The sequence below is a fragment of the Temnothorax americanus genome, unplaced genomic scaffold (genome assembly GCF_048541705.1).
Source record: "Temnothorax americanus isolate GAGA-0224 unplaced genomic scaffold, ASM4854170v1 Scaffold31, whole genome shotgun sequence".
Lineage (NCBI taxonomy): Eukaryota > Metazoa > Arthropoda > Insecta > Hymenoptera > Formicidae > Temnothorax > Temnothorax americanus.
In genome coordinates, this window is record NW_027509453.1 from 32,230 (window position 1) to 48,748 (window position 16,519).

Here is a 16,519-nt window from a genome sequence, read left to right on the forward strand (position 1 = left end):
AACGTTCGGTAGAAGGAGCGACGTTGAACTTTCAGCGTTGTCGTTTTGATAATTAGAAAATTATCGTAATTAAATAATTACAAGTAAATAACTTCTGTGAATATTCAATTAACAAATTTTCTAAATATAAGTTCCCCTAATTCTTGTTTATTTTATGTTTTGTTTGTCACGATTATTCAGAATATAAATATTTGTATAATAGTTGTATAAATAAAATTTATGAGAATTAAAAGGTATTAAATGTGAAATATATGACATATACCATTTTCGTGCGGCACGTGTTACGTAAATTACGTATGCGTTGCGTTGATTATTTATTTAAATTGCATGGATTATTTAAATGCGTCGCGCTATCGTCGCTTGTTTGTTATAAAATCCTTGAATCTTTTTACCTACGTTCCTTCTTCATCGTGGCATATGTCGCAATTTTTTTTCGAACTTTGCACGCCACGGTTTATTTTTGCACTATGCTATACGTCCTCATTAATTTCCTCGTCAAAAGGATATATAATCCTGCAACAGGTCGCCGATCTAAGAATTACGCAAAATGCTTTTGCCTTTAGTCTGATGTCGCTACATAGATTGCATGTAAATAATAAATAATATACAATCGAATAAGATACAAGCCGTTTTCGGTTTAAGCTTAGATCTTAGGCAGCTCAATATTAAAATTTGATTGTGTATCATAGCGGCATAGTCTTGTTTTCTCTCTTATTAAATAAATATTAAATAATATAACTATATGAAAGTTTAAAGGAATATTCATCAAACGCAGGCTTTTTCTAATTTAATTATTTAATTTTATTGATGCGTATATATCTAGTAATTAATCTTTTAGTACATCACAACAACAAAGTACAAATAATGTTTCAATTAACACATGTTTCGGTAATTTAATTTAAAGAAATAAATGTTTGATTTTGTCGATAATAGTATCATTATTGCTTAACATACACGAGGACTTTGTTTTGCAAAGCGTTACATCTACTTCAAGTGTCCTCGTTATGTGAATGGCAAAATGTTACATGGTCGCGTTGTCGTTGTCACTAGATGCGACTCTCTGACCACTTGATCTTGTATGATACGCGCGGTGGTCTAGGCAAATCATTAAGTATTATGAAATACACGTTATTAATGCGAAATTTTTATGCGATCTGCTTGTTGCGTAATAAACTATTAGCATTATAAATAGTAGTATAAAATATTAATAAATAAGAAGTTGCCATCTCGTCGCACATTCACACCCAAGTAATATATCATCATAAAATAAAAAGTCTAACGTAACAATATTTTCTTATTATGTAAATTATTATGGCAATATATTAAGTGCATGACAAACTAATAAATAAGAAATACTCTAAAAATTTTTTATATTTGTTTAAGAATAATTGTAAGGTAATTGCAGAATAGAACTTGTTTTATGACATGTAAATATCAGTTTGATTGTCGCTCTTTTCATGTTTCTTATTTTATCGTGCTTTGTAACACGCTAATTTATTAAAATCTGACTAAATTGTTTCTAAAATATGTTTATCTATACATTTAATTCGTATACGTACATATTTATTATTTATATAAATATCTATATTTCCTCTATGTATTTTAATATATATCTCTACGTTTTTAGTAATTAAAAGCGTATCTTCGACTTACAACGCCAATTTTCGAGTCATTTAAAAAAATAATTAAGCAAATAACAAGTATATGCAAAAATAAAAAATGAAATATGAGGCAAAAATATGGCGTCATAAGTAACAATTATCAAAACGGCAGCGAAGAAATCTCCACGAACAGTAGCGCAATTCTATCTTATATCTAAATCTCGGATCTAAGATAGCCTACGATCAACAGAGCTTTGGAATAGCTTTCACAACTTCTGACCAACGTTATCTATCCAGAAAACATGGTCCGAATTTGTGGAACGTTTCCTAACGAGGAACGGCGATCGTTGAGCAATATTCATTCGTAGTATAAGAATAAAAATGGAACTCTTTATTTGGGTTTATCCGATGGTAGACCCTTTATGGCGAATGTACCGCGGAAGAACGGCTTGAAGATTTCTAACAACGTCTCCGTTCGACGGGCTGAGTTCTGAAAAAATGTAAGCATTCGTTAAAAATAACGGAGATTAGTAGTTTCGCCTCTGTCGAAATACATAAATTACTTTTTATTTTTTTTTCTTAATTGATGTAAATCTAGCGAGGTGAGTGAAGGGCGATTCGAACATGCTAATCGATTAGGCTGTACCAGAAAAATATTTCATCATAATGACAGAAAAAAAGTCTATAATTAGACTCGCGCGTTAGCGGAAAGCAATCATTAACTAATCACTATATCCCCTATTAGTATGCGTTGCATTTAATGTATGTGCATTGTACTTACTAGGATTACGCTGTTTAGCACTTTGCTAACGTTTGTTATTAGGGTGAAGCCAGTGCCGAATGCGCTTGACGGTATATCCAAGGCCACCCTATTCCTGTCGAACACGGGGGTATCCTCCGTAGTAATGCTTCTCTGCAAATACATACAATCAGATACTTTGCTGTTGCTTCATTGGCATATGTCTTTACTTATTAGAATAGCGATAATGGAGCATCACGTGGGAAAATGTAGGAGTGAAAGTATATATATGAATTCCGTTTGTATAATTATATTTTTTAATAATATTTTTATTTGTAGTTTTAATAAAAATAAAAAACTACTCTTAAACGTGAATCACTAGTACTATAATTATGTACATATATTTATTGTATTTACAATTTTATTCCATATTTATTCAGATATACGTGAAATAAAATTCTTTATAATTAGATAGCAATTACATATTTACATAAAAAAACTTTGTTTTTTATATTGTAGAAAGATAATTATGTGAGCGATACTTCAAAGAGATGGCAATGAAAAGTATTCTCAACCTCAATTACGAGAAATCGTTAATCATTAATCTCCAATCATAAAAAAAATAGATTAAGAGATATCAGAATAAATGTACGTAAAGATAAATTCTACAGGTAGGATAATAAGGAATATGTGGGAAAGGATACATTAGAGAGACTGCATGATGATCTGTAACTCGCCGTATATATATGGTAGACAAAAATATAATTGTAAGTTTATTTGACATCAACATTATATCACACCATCATCACCGTCCTATATTAATTTCTTTTTACGTGTCATGGAGTATCTGAATGCATTATTTACATCGTTTTACACATATCAAATAGTCCACGAGTTTGTTCTCGTTCCTCTCGCTCTTAAATTATTTACAGCTTTCACAGCGGCGAATTGATTGACGCCGCTAGTTCTTCTACAATTTATATTAAACATAGCGTAGTCCACACGATTCGGCCGGAAGGGTTGATTTGTCAGGAGAGCGTTTCCTGGAGAATTTCGTTTTTTCCTCTTTCCTTCCATTTTTCGAATTCTTTAAATGGGGTTTTTTTTGTGAGAGAGAAGGGCTTCTAGAGTGAGAAAGGAGGTTCTGCCGATTTTCAGCCCAGCTAAAAACAGAAATTCACATTCCGTACGTGTTACATGGAACGCCCACATATTCTCTCTTCCATTGAGAGTGAAATCCGCTAGACGTCCGTCCCATTTTCTCGTGGTGTGTTTAAACGTTCGTTTGTTGTCTGTCGCTTTTTTTTCCAAAGAAGGTTTCTTCTCGCAAACGTCGCCGGTCGCTGGTCCAGGGCCACTAAAGTCCGCAGTCAAACGTTCCCTTTCCGCATCCCATCGGCATCCCGTTTTATCCCGCCCGCCTTTAAGCCGCTTTAATAAGCCGCTTGTGGTGGCGTATAATCGTACTGTTTGTGTACAATACTTGTGTTAATGGTATATACATATAAGATTGTGGAAAGCCTTGTTCTCGTGAAGGCGTTTTCCGAGGTTAAAAGGGAGTTATCTCGGCAGCATATCGATTAGCCGGAGATTCAATGAAGCGTGTCAACGGGACTAGCGTGAAGCAGGTTCTTTTTATTGTATTCAATTAGGTTACTTATAACTCTATAATTTCAAGGCACGGAGAAAGATGTCAAAGCAAGTACAATGGCAGATTATAGAAACAGCATTCAGTGTTACAGTGTTGATTGTTATAAAAAAAATTGAAGCTCCACCAGGATTAGTAACTTTTTTAAATATATCACATTTTTCTAACGAAATGAAAAATTAGTAAGTAATGTGTATTGGGAAACAATTAATGGCCATAATTATGAAATGAACAGATAAATGTGCAAAAGTCTTAATGAAAAAGCTTATAAAGAAGTAAAGAAATGCATTTATGACACGATAATAAATTCTAATTGAAATGTAAAGAAAATACTTAGAAACATGCGGTTACCAGGAATTTCTCTCCTTATCGCGCAGCGCTGCAATTAACTGTTTATCATTGCAAATAGCGATAGCCTTACAACCAACGTCGCGTAACAGTCACCCTCGTCCGAGTTTGTTAAGTAAATACTGTTCACCGAACAATTTCTAGGAAAACCGTATTATCCGTCGTGTTATCCGTATATTTCGAGGTAGTACACCGCTTTCTTACGAAGACGCATATTCCAGCAGAGACAGCTTGCATTACGTATCAGACAGACTGACAGACAACAGGCGACATATATATGTGGGAGTATAGAAAAGTATAAAAAGTATTTAAAAGTATTTAAACAAGAGTATTGAAGAAGTATTTTAAAAATAGAATTCAAAGTTTAACAGAGATAAAGGTAAAATTAACTTATTGTGATCCTACCCCTGCTAGATTGCCGAAAGCTCCGAGATTGATCCCAGCGCCGGCGCTCACACCGCCCGCGCCGCCATTAGTTCCGCTATGAGAATCGCTTCCAGGGCTACCACTGCTACCGCCGCTTAAACCGCCTAAGCCGCCGCTTAAACTGCCTAAACCGCCGCTATTTTGGCTCAGGCTCGATAAAGAGCCGATTTTCTGAGTCAGGAGATTGCCGATAAAGGCCGTTCCGGAGGATCCTCCACTAGCGTCTCCATGTCCTACCAGGCGAAACAGTCAAAAGTGACGTAAAACGGTGACGAGAAAAATAAATGCTGTTTCAAAAAACCGTATTTACATATATATCAATAATTGTTTTAAATTTTACAAATAATTTTTTTTCGCCAGAAATCTGATCTCCGAATATTCTTATTGGATTTGGAATTTTTCTCTTATCCATGAGTGATTTCTGCTTAAAAACTGATTGAAGAAACAAATTGGAAAATTCCTCGCAATCCACGTACCTGCACCGCCGCCCGCACCGCCGGAAAGACCGCCGGAGAGCGCGCTTAATGGCGCGATTTTCCCAGCTAGAGCTTTCGAGATGCCAGCGGAGGCACCCGAGAAGAATGTCGTCGCACTGTTTATAATGGGCCCAATGCTACCCGTCGCAGCCTGAATCTTCTGATTTACTAATTTGCTGAGGAACTCCGATGTAGCCGAGTGCTTGTTGTCGATTCCAAAAACAGCGTTTTTCGCTTTGTTAGATTCATCGAGAACTGAGAGTGCTTTTGTTTTCGAGTCTATGAAGGAATCCACTTTCTACAAAGATATACATTTGTTACAGCGCTGAAGTAACAGTAATGATATTATGTATAAAAATTTTTAAAGTAGAAATGTAGCAACAGTAAAAGCAAATGTATATTGAATTTAGAAGAGATTTTGTTACAGTTCGAGCACGGTCTCAATTAAATGTGTGTGTACAATTACTAGTTACAGCCTTCACAAGATATTTTTTATAATTTATATTACAACTATAATTTAGATTATATTATAACTTGCTGTATACAAGAACAGCAGAGATTTCACGAAAAAAATTAGCTAATTATTCTTACGTCAAACACAAAGTTAATGATGCCGTTCGATACTCCAAGCTTGATGCCAATCTTTCTCTTGTCTCTATCGCCTCTTTCACCATCATCAGCTGCCGCCTCATCAGCTTCGACTACGAGAACCTATGTGAATCATAAAATTAAGCTTCTTTAAGACTGTCAATTAAAAGAGATAGTATAAAGCAACAAATTAAAGCTAAAATTCATAATTAAGAGAGAAAAGAGATCGATGATGAGAAATGCGTTATTACAGAAAGAAGTTTTCTTCATGTGGATTTTATGAAAATTGCATTACGTCTTTATTTGTTATTCAAATATTATCTATTTTGTTATAACATTATCAACCTGCACTATAATGTTTGCGCGGAATATCTACAATATGTCTGGCAGAAAATGGAAAATTATTACAATTGCTTCGCGCGATATTTATGTAGTTTTCTAAAACTATAATTTCGTACGTGCATGCAACCTTGTTATGCAATATGCTGCTTTCGTTGGAAGAACGAGGTCGATATGTGTTATGTTATGGGTATTGCTCGAGCGGAATTACACCGCGGTTACATTAACGCGTGATCGTGAACAATGATAATGTTGCTTTTTGACCGATGCGCGTATAACGACGTTTCGAAGGAATTTCGTTACATCCGTGCATCCGTTTCTAGCCGTGTTCGAACTCGTACAGGTAGCGCCGACTACTTTCACTCTTGACTCGTTCTCCGAGATCATGTTTCTCTCTCGTTCGTATATCCCTTGTCCTCTGTTTCCCTTTTCTCTCTCTTTTTCTCTCATTTACCGTTTAATGTATACCGGGAGTTTAGCTAACGTAATACGTTCAGTTATCTTTCTTTAGTTAGTCTTCTTATCTTGAAATATCTTCCTTTAGTCTTCCTCTCGACTTACAACGACGAATAAATTTTCTTCTTTCATAATAACCTTGGTTACTTAATCCGTTCAGATTAAATATTGCTGTATAAATATAAATTTATTTTCTAAAATTGAAGATAGTCCCTTGCTAAGAAGAAAAAAAAAGAAAGTTGCGACATAAGATGAAGAGTATATACTTTCCCCTGAATTAATCTACTAGATGGATATTTATATAAGCTATACGAGATTTGGCGCTGACCCAGATGCCTCTCGATTGCATACTTCCTAATCGGTTAACGAAAAATTATCAAATGAACAATTTTTGCGACAGCTGCTTTCACTTTCGTTACTAAGCGTTAAACTTGTCTTTTTGTTTCTCCGGTAATGTGTCTCGAGATGTTCATTAGGCCGAGTGAAGGTATAAGCACATTTAATCGATGCGTTGTGCTTTAGGAGGAAAAGGACGGATGCAAACGTCGCGTGATCATCAAATTCGCGATAGATCGTCAAATTCTTGCTTACTTTACTCTTTCGGAGTCGCTCGTATCAAAAATTCGTTTACGCTTTCCGTGTCTCAACTTTTCAAGAACCTTTAACTATAATAAGGACGCGCGCGATGGCACTGTAAAACTCCACTCTCGATATAAGAGATCGACAATAGCTCTTCGCAAGAGTACTCCAGCATTCAAATCACTTAATTAAAGCGAGGTGCGTGCTTGCAGAGCTCTCCTTCCATTTCATTCTCTTTATACTTTCTAAACAATTCGTCCCTCCTGATAACTTTCTTGACACATACATTGCACGACTAGAAATCAGAAAACATTTAATATCTAAATGTGTAACACATGTTGTCGCTTCGGCACTTTATAAACGTAGGAAAAAATAAATTAAAGAACTTACTTCGTTCAGCGGACTAAGGTCGTCTTCCGCTTCCTTCTTATCCTCGACAGGACTGCAATTGACAATGGCGACGGCCAAAAACAGTCCGCAGAATGCACATAACACTCGCATTGTGTCTTCTTCACGTGGTTGGTCTGTTGCGATTCAGTCTGCGTGAATAAAAAAGCTGTCTGACGAGGCGGCAGGATATTCCCGGTAGCAATAAAATCGAAAGTAAATGTTGAATGTTCGAAGTGAAAGGGTGCCTGAACGAACTTGGGAGCAATTAAAAATTAATTTTTAGCCAAACTGATCCAACTTTGTAAACAATCTATAATTAATGGTGATAAAAATTCCGTACGCAATAAATTCAGTGAAATAAAAAAGAATTAAATACGGGCAAATCGTGTTATGTAAATGTGATTATGCAAATAAAAAATTTTCTATTTTCGATAAACATTTTTTTAAAACGCTTATTCAAAGCGTATAACAACGTTAAAGAAGATTTATCTTTTGCAATAATAGAGCAAAAAATTACAAGAGGTAAAGAACAATTTTTAAGAAATTGGAATAAAGTCGAGATTTATAAAAGCGTTTGATAACAAGCAGCTGTCAATTAGCTCTAACTTTTATACACTATGATAGATGTAAAAGAGTTGGCCAAATAATATGCCGCAATTTTAAATAACAAAATGACTAGATTAGTAACAAGCAGAGCTTTCGACTTAACTGTCAAATTACAAGCAAAAAATGATTGGCTGACTAATACGCTGTAATTTATAAGAACGGATAAGTGATTAGCTCGTATAACAATTGCTTAAGTACATAATAGAAGAGAGGAAATAAATGAAAAAAGAGCATAGAAGAAAAAGAACTGTCACTTGACACGTGTTCGATTGTATGTCAAATTGTTCAAATCAAACCGATTCTATTTCTAGATAGAATAGGAAAATCAATGAGATCTTAGCGAACGTCAGTCACGTGGCGGTCAAAGCAAAACGTATGTGAAGGGATTGCGTGGTGGACTTACGAGCGTGCCGGTGCGGCGAGCGAGTGCGTACGAGCGAGCGAATGCGTGAGTTGTGTGCCTGGCGGAGTGCGAGGCTCGTTTGAGGACCACGGTGAAGGAGGTCCCGATGTCTTACGGAGTCGAAGGGGAAACGAAGGCGAGCATGTGTGCCCCTTCGAGAATCGAGAATCGTGCACCGCGCCGGCGAGCCTCGCCTCCCGCAGGTGGGGCGCCCTCCAATTCACTCCATTCGCGAAACCCGCTCAGCAGCCGACATCATCCAAAGCGCTCGCCAATGAGACACCCTCCTTCCACTTTTCTGTCGCGGTCGCTTAGCTAATATTTCAGCTTGCGAAGTATACTGAATTACGCAGCTCGTAAGCTCGGAAGATACCGATACTCCAGTATTTAACGAAAGAAAAATTCTCGTCTTGAAAAAAAAAATCACTTTTTGACATAATCATTATGTAAACAGAATTGTAGGATGTGCCAGTTTGAAAGTACCTCACTTTCGAACGTGTTTCTTTTGTTGTGTTAAAAGTAAACAATAATTTAGTGACCGATCCCAGCGTCACGCCTCGCGCGTAAGTAACAATAAAGTCTGAGAAATCAGAAATTACCATATTACTGCATGATTTCCCTGATTATCATCTTTCTTTAAAAAGTGATAAAAGAACTTTAAATAAATATGGGAAAACTACATAATTTTTAGTATTGTTTAGCACCATGCTATGTAAGTCAATAGAATGCATAATTCAGTAATACACGGTTTTAAGATTAATAACTACAAAAAAAGAAAACGACTAAAATCACCATTGATATTATAATTCCTATACAGTTGTGTGAATACAAAAGAACTTGCATATGTAATATGCGTATTAGTGTTATTATTTTTGCGTGATTTTAAAGTTTGATGATTTATACGTTCAAACTTTCTCAAGCCATTTTGAAATTATCTCACACAAAATTGGAGAATTTAGTTTACGTAAGGAATAGTTTCTCCAAATTGGAACCATTTATCTTCGTTATATTTTGCATGTTGCAAAAATACGTCTGGCACGTCAAGTGCTATAAAACTACGAATAAAAGAGATGATGCCATTACTTACGATATTTGCATCACGTCATAACGTTTAATAATTTGCCAACAAAAGTTGGGAAACTGGAACAATTACTTGAGGGAATCTCACCTCACTTTGTTAGTTTAACATTAAATTAATTATTTCTATCTTTACAATCGCTAATTATCGTTATACGAAGCTGTAGATTTCTTTAGTAATTATCGTGCTCACTGGTTTGCTCCTAAGAGTTAATCAAGATGAACTCTCCTTTCGCCTTGACCATAATCTAAAAGCTAGCGTTTTGATTTTAAACGCGCTTTGAAAAATGCGGCATGTAATAATTGATGAACATTAGTCACTGAACGCCTCCCGTGTCCGTTGCGGATATTTTCTCTTTTTAATCGCGAAAGAGAAATAGATAGAAGATATATAGATTCATTTATATTGCGTAGATAATTCGCAATAACAATCTCTAAGCCAGTTGCCATTTAATTGGAAGGAGCAAGAACTTTTAAATTAAACAATAAAACTCGTAGTTATATTATATTTAACCGTTACATCGTTTTCGACACTCTAAACTTAATTGAAGGCCAATCAAATATAATTTCTTTGCGATATTTTCTGAGCGATATGTAATGATTGACTTTATTTCTATGTCATATATATATATATATTGTATAATGTTGTTTGAATTTTAGACCGCACTTGAGAAGGGCTCGAACCTTGAGCCGAAACGCAGTGCATACTTTTTACATTGTGCCCAGTTAGTCGAGCAATAAAATAATATTTGGTTTTAATCACTGGCGGATGAAGTTATTTTTCTATATATAACAATTGAGTAACACGAAAAATCCAAGGTATCGGAATTCTATGCCCGAACACTCGTTTAAAAAAAGCATCACGAAGAATTTGGAGATATATGGAGATTGCGTTTATAACGCCGTGAGTTAAAACAGCTATAAACTATTCTACACACACAGGTTCTGCATCGATAACCGTTAATTGTTTTAGGCCAATTGCTCAATGGATTCCTTTCGTCGTTATTTAAGATCGCCATTTGTATGCTCTGTGCATGATGATGAAATCAGATCTTCAAAAATGGACTAGCAACATGGACTAACAATGCAATTTCTCACAGTTGAATGTCGTAATAATAATATAGCTTTAAAATAAAGAATCGTAACTAAAAATTTATATCAAATTAAGTAACAATGATTGCAATAAAATTGTTTATCCGATAAATACACGGGGATATCTCAGATACAATCCGTAGCGATTAAAAGAAAAATATTAAATCGCTCTTCAACTAGAATATTTTTTGGATAATCGAGCGTTCGAGAGTATCCGATTGAAATCAATTATTTTGTGATGTGCTACAGAGCTTTATCGGCGTCTAAGTAGTAAGACTATTCTGTGGTCAGACTGGTCCAGCCTGCACTCGTGAAGTGGCGCCACGCGGCGAACACGCGCCCAGACGTATACGGCATCTCAACCGCAACCGAAGAAACATCGAGTGACTTTCCAATGAAAGAGAGAGTAACGCACTTCGATAATCCTCCTCCTGCGGGAGGAAAGTAAAAAGAGGAGCAGAAAATCCCACGCTCACTCGGGGGCCACATTAAAGTCCGGCTTACGTAAAACCACCGTGTCCGACTCATTCCCCAAAAAGTGGATCGAAATTATTTACATTGGCGCCTTTCCGGAAGCGCAATCGATGGACGTAACGATTGCCGATCCCTCGTTTTCTGAAATTTTATTTCTCGATGTTCTCTCGGAACTCACCGCGGCAGAAAAAATTCTACAAAAAAAAAAGGTTCAAACTAGGACAATTGCCGAGAGGTAAAAGGAGATAATAGCAGTATCCTTGTGTGCGCAATTTTTTTTTCTACGCGTAATTAATACATATATCCTCGGATCTGTAAGATCCAAGATACGATTGTAATAGTATTAGATACATGTTAAATATTGCATCGAACGGTCTAGTGGTGTCGCATACGAATGAGAAAAAAAAGGTAACTATACGCCATACGTAAACGCGCGCGTTCAACAACAATGTACATATATTTCAGCAGCAGTGTTAACATATGTTGCAACCGTTTACATGTGCATACGCACATTTATTGACGTATTTAACATTTTGCGATCGTCTTCTGCGTTTTATTTTATTGCAGAAGAGTGCATAGTACAAATTTCAAGCTGTATTCTAGGAATAGCTGTTCGGAGTTACGATTACGAGTTACGAAAAGACGAGAGTCCAAACGCACGTTGACTTTCGCGACATCTCTCTTGTCACGTTAGTTAAGATTCTTCTTAATTAACGTTAAATTTACAATATTTAATGCGGTAAATATGCGTGTATATAAGAGGCGGCTAAATTTCACGGTAAATTCGCCAAACTTGACTTTTTCTCGTCGAACTGTAATTTATCTCACCATCAATGGCCGTGTAGATTTCTAATTTTCACTCATCTTATAAATCAAACAAAAAAATTTACATTTGCTTATTCAATCAGCCGATGAAAATAATTCCGCAATAAATTGAAATATATATAAAATAAAGCCAAGCCTTGCGAAATTGAATTTAAGTGAACGTCACAAAGATGGCATTAATGCAGATTTCATCAACGCCTGCTACAAAATAAGAACGTTCAGATACATATTTATTACTGAGTATATATTGTACCGTTTAATTAACTTCACAGTTTACTTTCCTTTCAATATAATTGTTTATTAATTCGTTTCGTTTTACGTCTGACTCGCAATTCCATCTACCTTCGTACGCCCACAGAGTCGCTTCCTTCTCGCAGGCAGCAATTTTCGATTCCCCGCCGAGCCCAAAACCGCAAGATACACTCGTGAAACTGTCGCAACAACGGTTCACCGGTGACGCGCACCGCTCGATGGTGTCACCTGCGATCGGCTCCGGGCGATCGATCACACACGTAACCGCGACCTTTGCCGCGAACACGTCCTCTCGATCATCGAACGCGATGCGAAGGTGGGCGAAGTGGGCGTCGTCGTGGGAGAGAAACTTCCGAAACGCGAAACGCCGCGAGGGCCGGTTGTTCGCGACGCGACGCGGCCGATCGATCGAAACTTTGATACGCGGCTGCCGACTATCCGGCGGAACGAAGGCGAGGAGCGGCCGCACGCGTTCGCCGTTCGCGAAGAAAGTTGCAACGGGGAAATTGGCCGCATGAAACGAACGCGTCACCGTGGCGACGACGCGAACGACGATGACGAAGGTGGGCGAGGAGATTTACGGCGAAGGCGATTTCCGCGTCGCGTGACGCGCGCGCGTATACGACAGACCTGTCGCACATTGGTAGACCGATGCGATGATAGGATTGGATCAATTGGTTCATCAAGCGGAAGTAGATCTCGGCGCGAAGTGGTCATTTTATCCGGAATTTCCACAGGACAATCTTGTCCGTATCTCTGACGATGACGTATATGCGCATGTTTGTTTCTTGGAAGGCATATATGACGAGGCATATTACGCTCGGGAATTACTAAACGAAAGTATTTTATGGGAATTTTGTAGACGCTCATTCTCGAGTGAAATGTAGAGAAGAAAGTAGAAATGTGTTATGTAAAAATGTTATGCTTTTGAAGAGCGTGGTTATTACTCTATTCTACGAAGTGCTAATAAGATGATATAACGAGCAAATTATAATAAGTAGGATTATATCCTCGTGTTTACGCAATATTTATACATTATGCAATTTTTTTAACAATTAAACGTGTCACCTCATTTTTTAGATCCGTCATTCCAGGAAACGGCTCTTACTTTATCGATGGATAAATTTCTTTAAAATACATCAAACAGATACGCACCATGATGGGTGTAATAAATATCGCGGCATTTTACATGTAAAACAGCGATAATTTATTTCACGATGGGTTTTACGTAACAGCGGCAGCACGTGTTCGGGTCGTCCGTTCGTCCGTGCGTGCGTGAAACGTTTGTTCGCGAGCGAGCGCTCGATGACGCGACGGCCGGCCGTTGTTCAATCTCGGTCGTGCAACCCGAATAAATATCGTTCTTTACTTTCTCCGACGACCGGCTATGCCTACGAAACTTCCTCTACTGCCGTCGCCAGCCGTATCGGGCATGCACTGAGAAATTTATTGTAATGGACATGAAGTGTGTCTCGCGCAGTCCACGCGCGCGAGAACGGGAGTAAAAGTCCATCGCATTTATCTTGCAAACGCGTCTGCCTTCGTTCTTCCGTCAGCTTCGACTTTCTCATTTTAAAGAAACTCGATCGATTACTCATTTTTGGCGGTTAACGACACAATAACGCGTTGTTGCGAGGATACATAAGTTTTGACATAATGGCGTAGATTAGATCTATATTTTCATTAAATAATATACGGATACGCCGAGGAGAGAGAGTGTCCATGTCGCACGTTTTGCTCCGGAAGTTCATTTCATAACATAACGTTTGAACAAGGCGCATTAAGCGAGGTGAGAGTGCATGACGGAGATTCAATCTCGATCATTTTCTACTTTGTGCAAGAAACGAGTGCAGTCAGCAGTAAAACAGATATGCAGCTAATAGCGATAAAATAATAATCGAAATGCGCAATGCAGATATAATAGCGGGGTTTCGATCAGATTTAGATCATCATGCTGTTGTGGAAATTTACTGAGATTTGCGTAATCTATATACATGTGCAAGATACATTACCTACCGTTTTGTAACTAAAGCGATAATTTTAACGTATCTTCGACGCGCAACACGTCGGGTTCCGTGTATTATCGTAAATTAATTCAAAAGGTTACTATCAAACTTAAGGGGTCAAAATAGAACAACTTTCAATTAGGAACCTATGTTCTCCGAAGTACTTAATCCTGAGTCAGTACAAAAGCCTTTGAATGTATTATGGAACTCAGATAATGTAAAATAATCGTAATTTGCTATTCCTCCACTAGCTTTATTTTGTTCTTATTAAGGTTTTATTAAGAGTTACGTGAGATATCCCTAGGATATTTGAGAGAGTGCGCCAGAGTTTGTTCGACGATGCAATGCTTGAATATGTGAAGGTCGCCAATTCGAACACTTTTGTAAATTCAATTTGTGCTAGCGTAATCCTTAACAAAACCTTAATAATAACAAAATAAAGCTAGTTCAAGAGAATAACAAATTACGATTATTCCATTGATATATTATCCGAGTTCCATACATTCAGAGGCCTATACTAACTCAGGATTACTTCGAAGAACATATAGGTTCCTAATCGAAAGTTGTTCTATTTTGACTTCTCTATACGCTCCTTAAGTTTGGCATGCAGTAACCTTTTGAATCACTCTGTATAGAATAACAGTAGCAAATAAAAAAATATTATTACCGTAACGATCAATATAGATGCATTGTTACGAGGCAAGCATAATGTAAAGCCAATAATTTGAAGCCGATATACAATATTTTGTAATTTAGAAAACGTGAACTGAAAAAATGAAGAAAAGTAATAATTAGATTAGATTGACGGGTGCGAAATAGAGTATCGCTTGACCTACTACAGTTGCCACAATATTTATCCTCTTAGTAATGAGAATATTTTATAAAAATATGATTGAGAAGAAGTGTGCCGTTTTAACGCTAGGCCTTTATAAAACTATACGATTTACATCTTCATCGTAGGTCATAAGGCACGTAAATCATATCCGCTTAGCTGTGTAATTACTCATGTATATAACCGACATATGATGCAAAGCGGATCGCGACGCGCTGCAAGATCCTCCAGTAATTATTGTCGTTTTAGCTGTGACAGTTGACACTGCCGAGTCAATCCAGCGTGGCGAAATCGCGCCACGTGATGCAATTACGCGCGCGGACGTTATGTGTACGTATACCTACAGTGCATCTCGCAGCGGAATGCCCCGTCGCAACCTGCTGCATCTATTCAACTGTGTTTGTTCCAGTTCGTAGTTTCGCAAGCGCGGCTGGCCGTCCGTAACCCGTCGGATCGTTTCAACCGACGTGACGAGGTTTTTCGCCGATCGCTCCGAAGGTGTCGCGCGCCAAGTGCCTCCGAGGCACTTGATCGCGAACGATTAAGTAAATAGAAATCGTCGGTCAAAGATTACAGATCGAAGGTTTCTCGTTGTAAGATTATTAATTAATTAATATTTTTTTAATTAAGGATTTTCGAAAAGGTGCGACGGGATTGCGCGTGTCTGAATTTAAACGTAGATCGATGACATATATATCTCTGCTATATCATCATTATTCTATGCGTCACGTAATCTTACATATACGTGATCCGTTTCTGATTATCGATGAATGCACGGGACGTTATCGAGATAGTCTTTTTTTTTCTACCTTTTTTTGTGCAAAATCTTGAAATTCTAGACCACGGCGATCTACTTAGGAGAGACTCTTGAGTAAGATCAGATGATCTTCGAGGCCTCGCGGCGTCGGAATGGAGGTCACGATCCTTGCATGATCTACATATTTACTCTCCAGGCGAATCGTGTACATTTCACAAGCCATAAATTATTCTCACAATGCAAATTAGCGTGATACTACAAATTGCACGATTAGAGGGAATAAATAAACTTATCGTGCTCATCAATCGTAACCAACAGATGATGGTTTTTTAGAATAATGGCGCTATTCAGCATTTATTTTTTTGTATAATATAATGCAAGATATAATATGTTGCTATCCTACTTAATTGAGCGCTCAAAACGTGCTCGGCACATTATAATCATTTTAACGTTTCTCCAGAGCGGTAAACCGTGTTCTAGTTACGGCGAATTATTCAACTACGTGTGTCTATATCGGCACAATAAAAGCAGCACCAGGTTTTTACGGTCGAGAGGTAGGTAGTCGCTAGCATTAATCAGGCTTAGCCTGATCGCACGTCGTGTCA

The 16,519-nt window shown here is 37.4% G+C and overlaps 1 protein-coding gene across 4 annotated transcripts; it reads right to left on the reverse strand.

The window, feature by feature from the left end:
• Nucleotides 1–791: 791 nt before the first annotated feature.
• Nucleotides 792–12,854, reverse strand: LOC143900966 (uncharacterized). 4 transcript variants are annotated; one of them, XM_077412795.1, is made up of 8 exons: nt 12,410–12,854; nt 8,658–9,008; nt 7,591–7,739; nt 5,830–5,949; nt 5,239–5,536; nt 4,742–4,995; nt 2,383–2,514; nt 792–2,091 (listed from the first exon to the last, which is right to left on the reverse strand). In XM_077412795.1, exons 3-8 carry the CDS (start codon nt 7,699–7,701, stop codon nt 1,993–1,995), a joined length of 1,014 nt encoding a protein of 337 aa, XP_077268921.1. In that variant the 5' UTR covers nt 7,702–7,739; nt 8,658–9,008; nt 12,410–12,854; the 3' UTR covers nt 792–1,992. The 4 variants fall into 4 exon arrangements, with proteins under 4 accessions (XP_077268921.1, XP_077268922.1, XP_077268920.1 ...); XM_077412794.1 differs by having other exon boundaries at nt 793–2,091; nt 8,600–9,008; nt 12,410–12,851; XM_077412796.1 differs by lacking the exon at nt 8,658–9,008.
• Nucleotides 12,855–16,519: the final 3,665 nt, after the last annotated feature.

Coding starts and splice junctions, on each gene's coding strand:
- LOC143900966 (XM_077412796.1), bottom strand. CDS start 7,701: ATGCGAGTGTTATGTGCATTCTGCGGACTGTTTTTGGCCGTCGCCATT. Junction 5,537..5,829: donor TCATTAACTTTGTGTTTGAC/GTAAGAATAATT, acceptor ATATCTTTGTAG/AAAGTGGATTCCTTCATAGA. Junction 4,996..5,238: donor CGGTGCGGGCGGCGGTGCAG/GTACGTGGATTG, acceptor TTCGCCTGGTAG/GACATGGAGACGCTAGTGGA.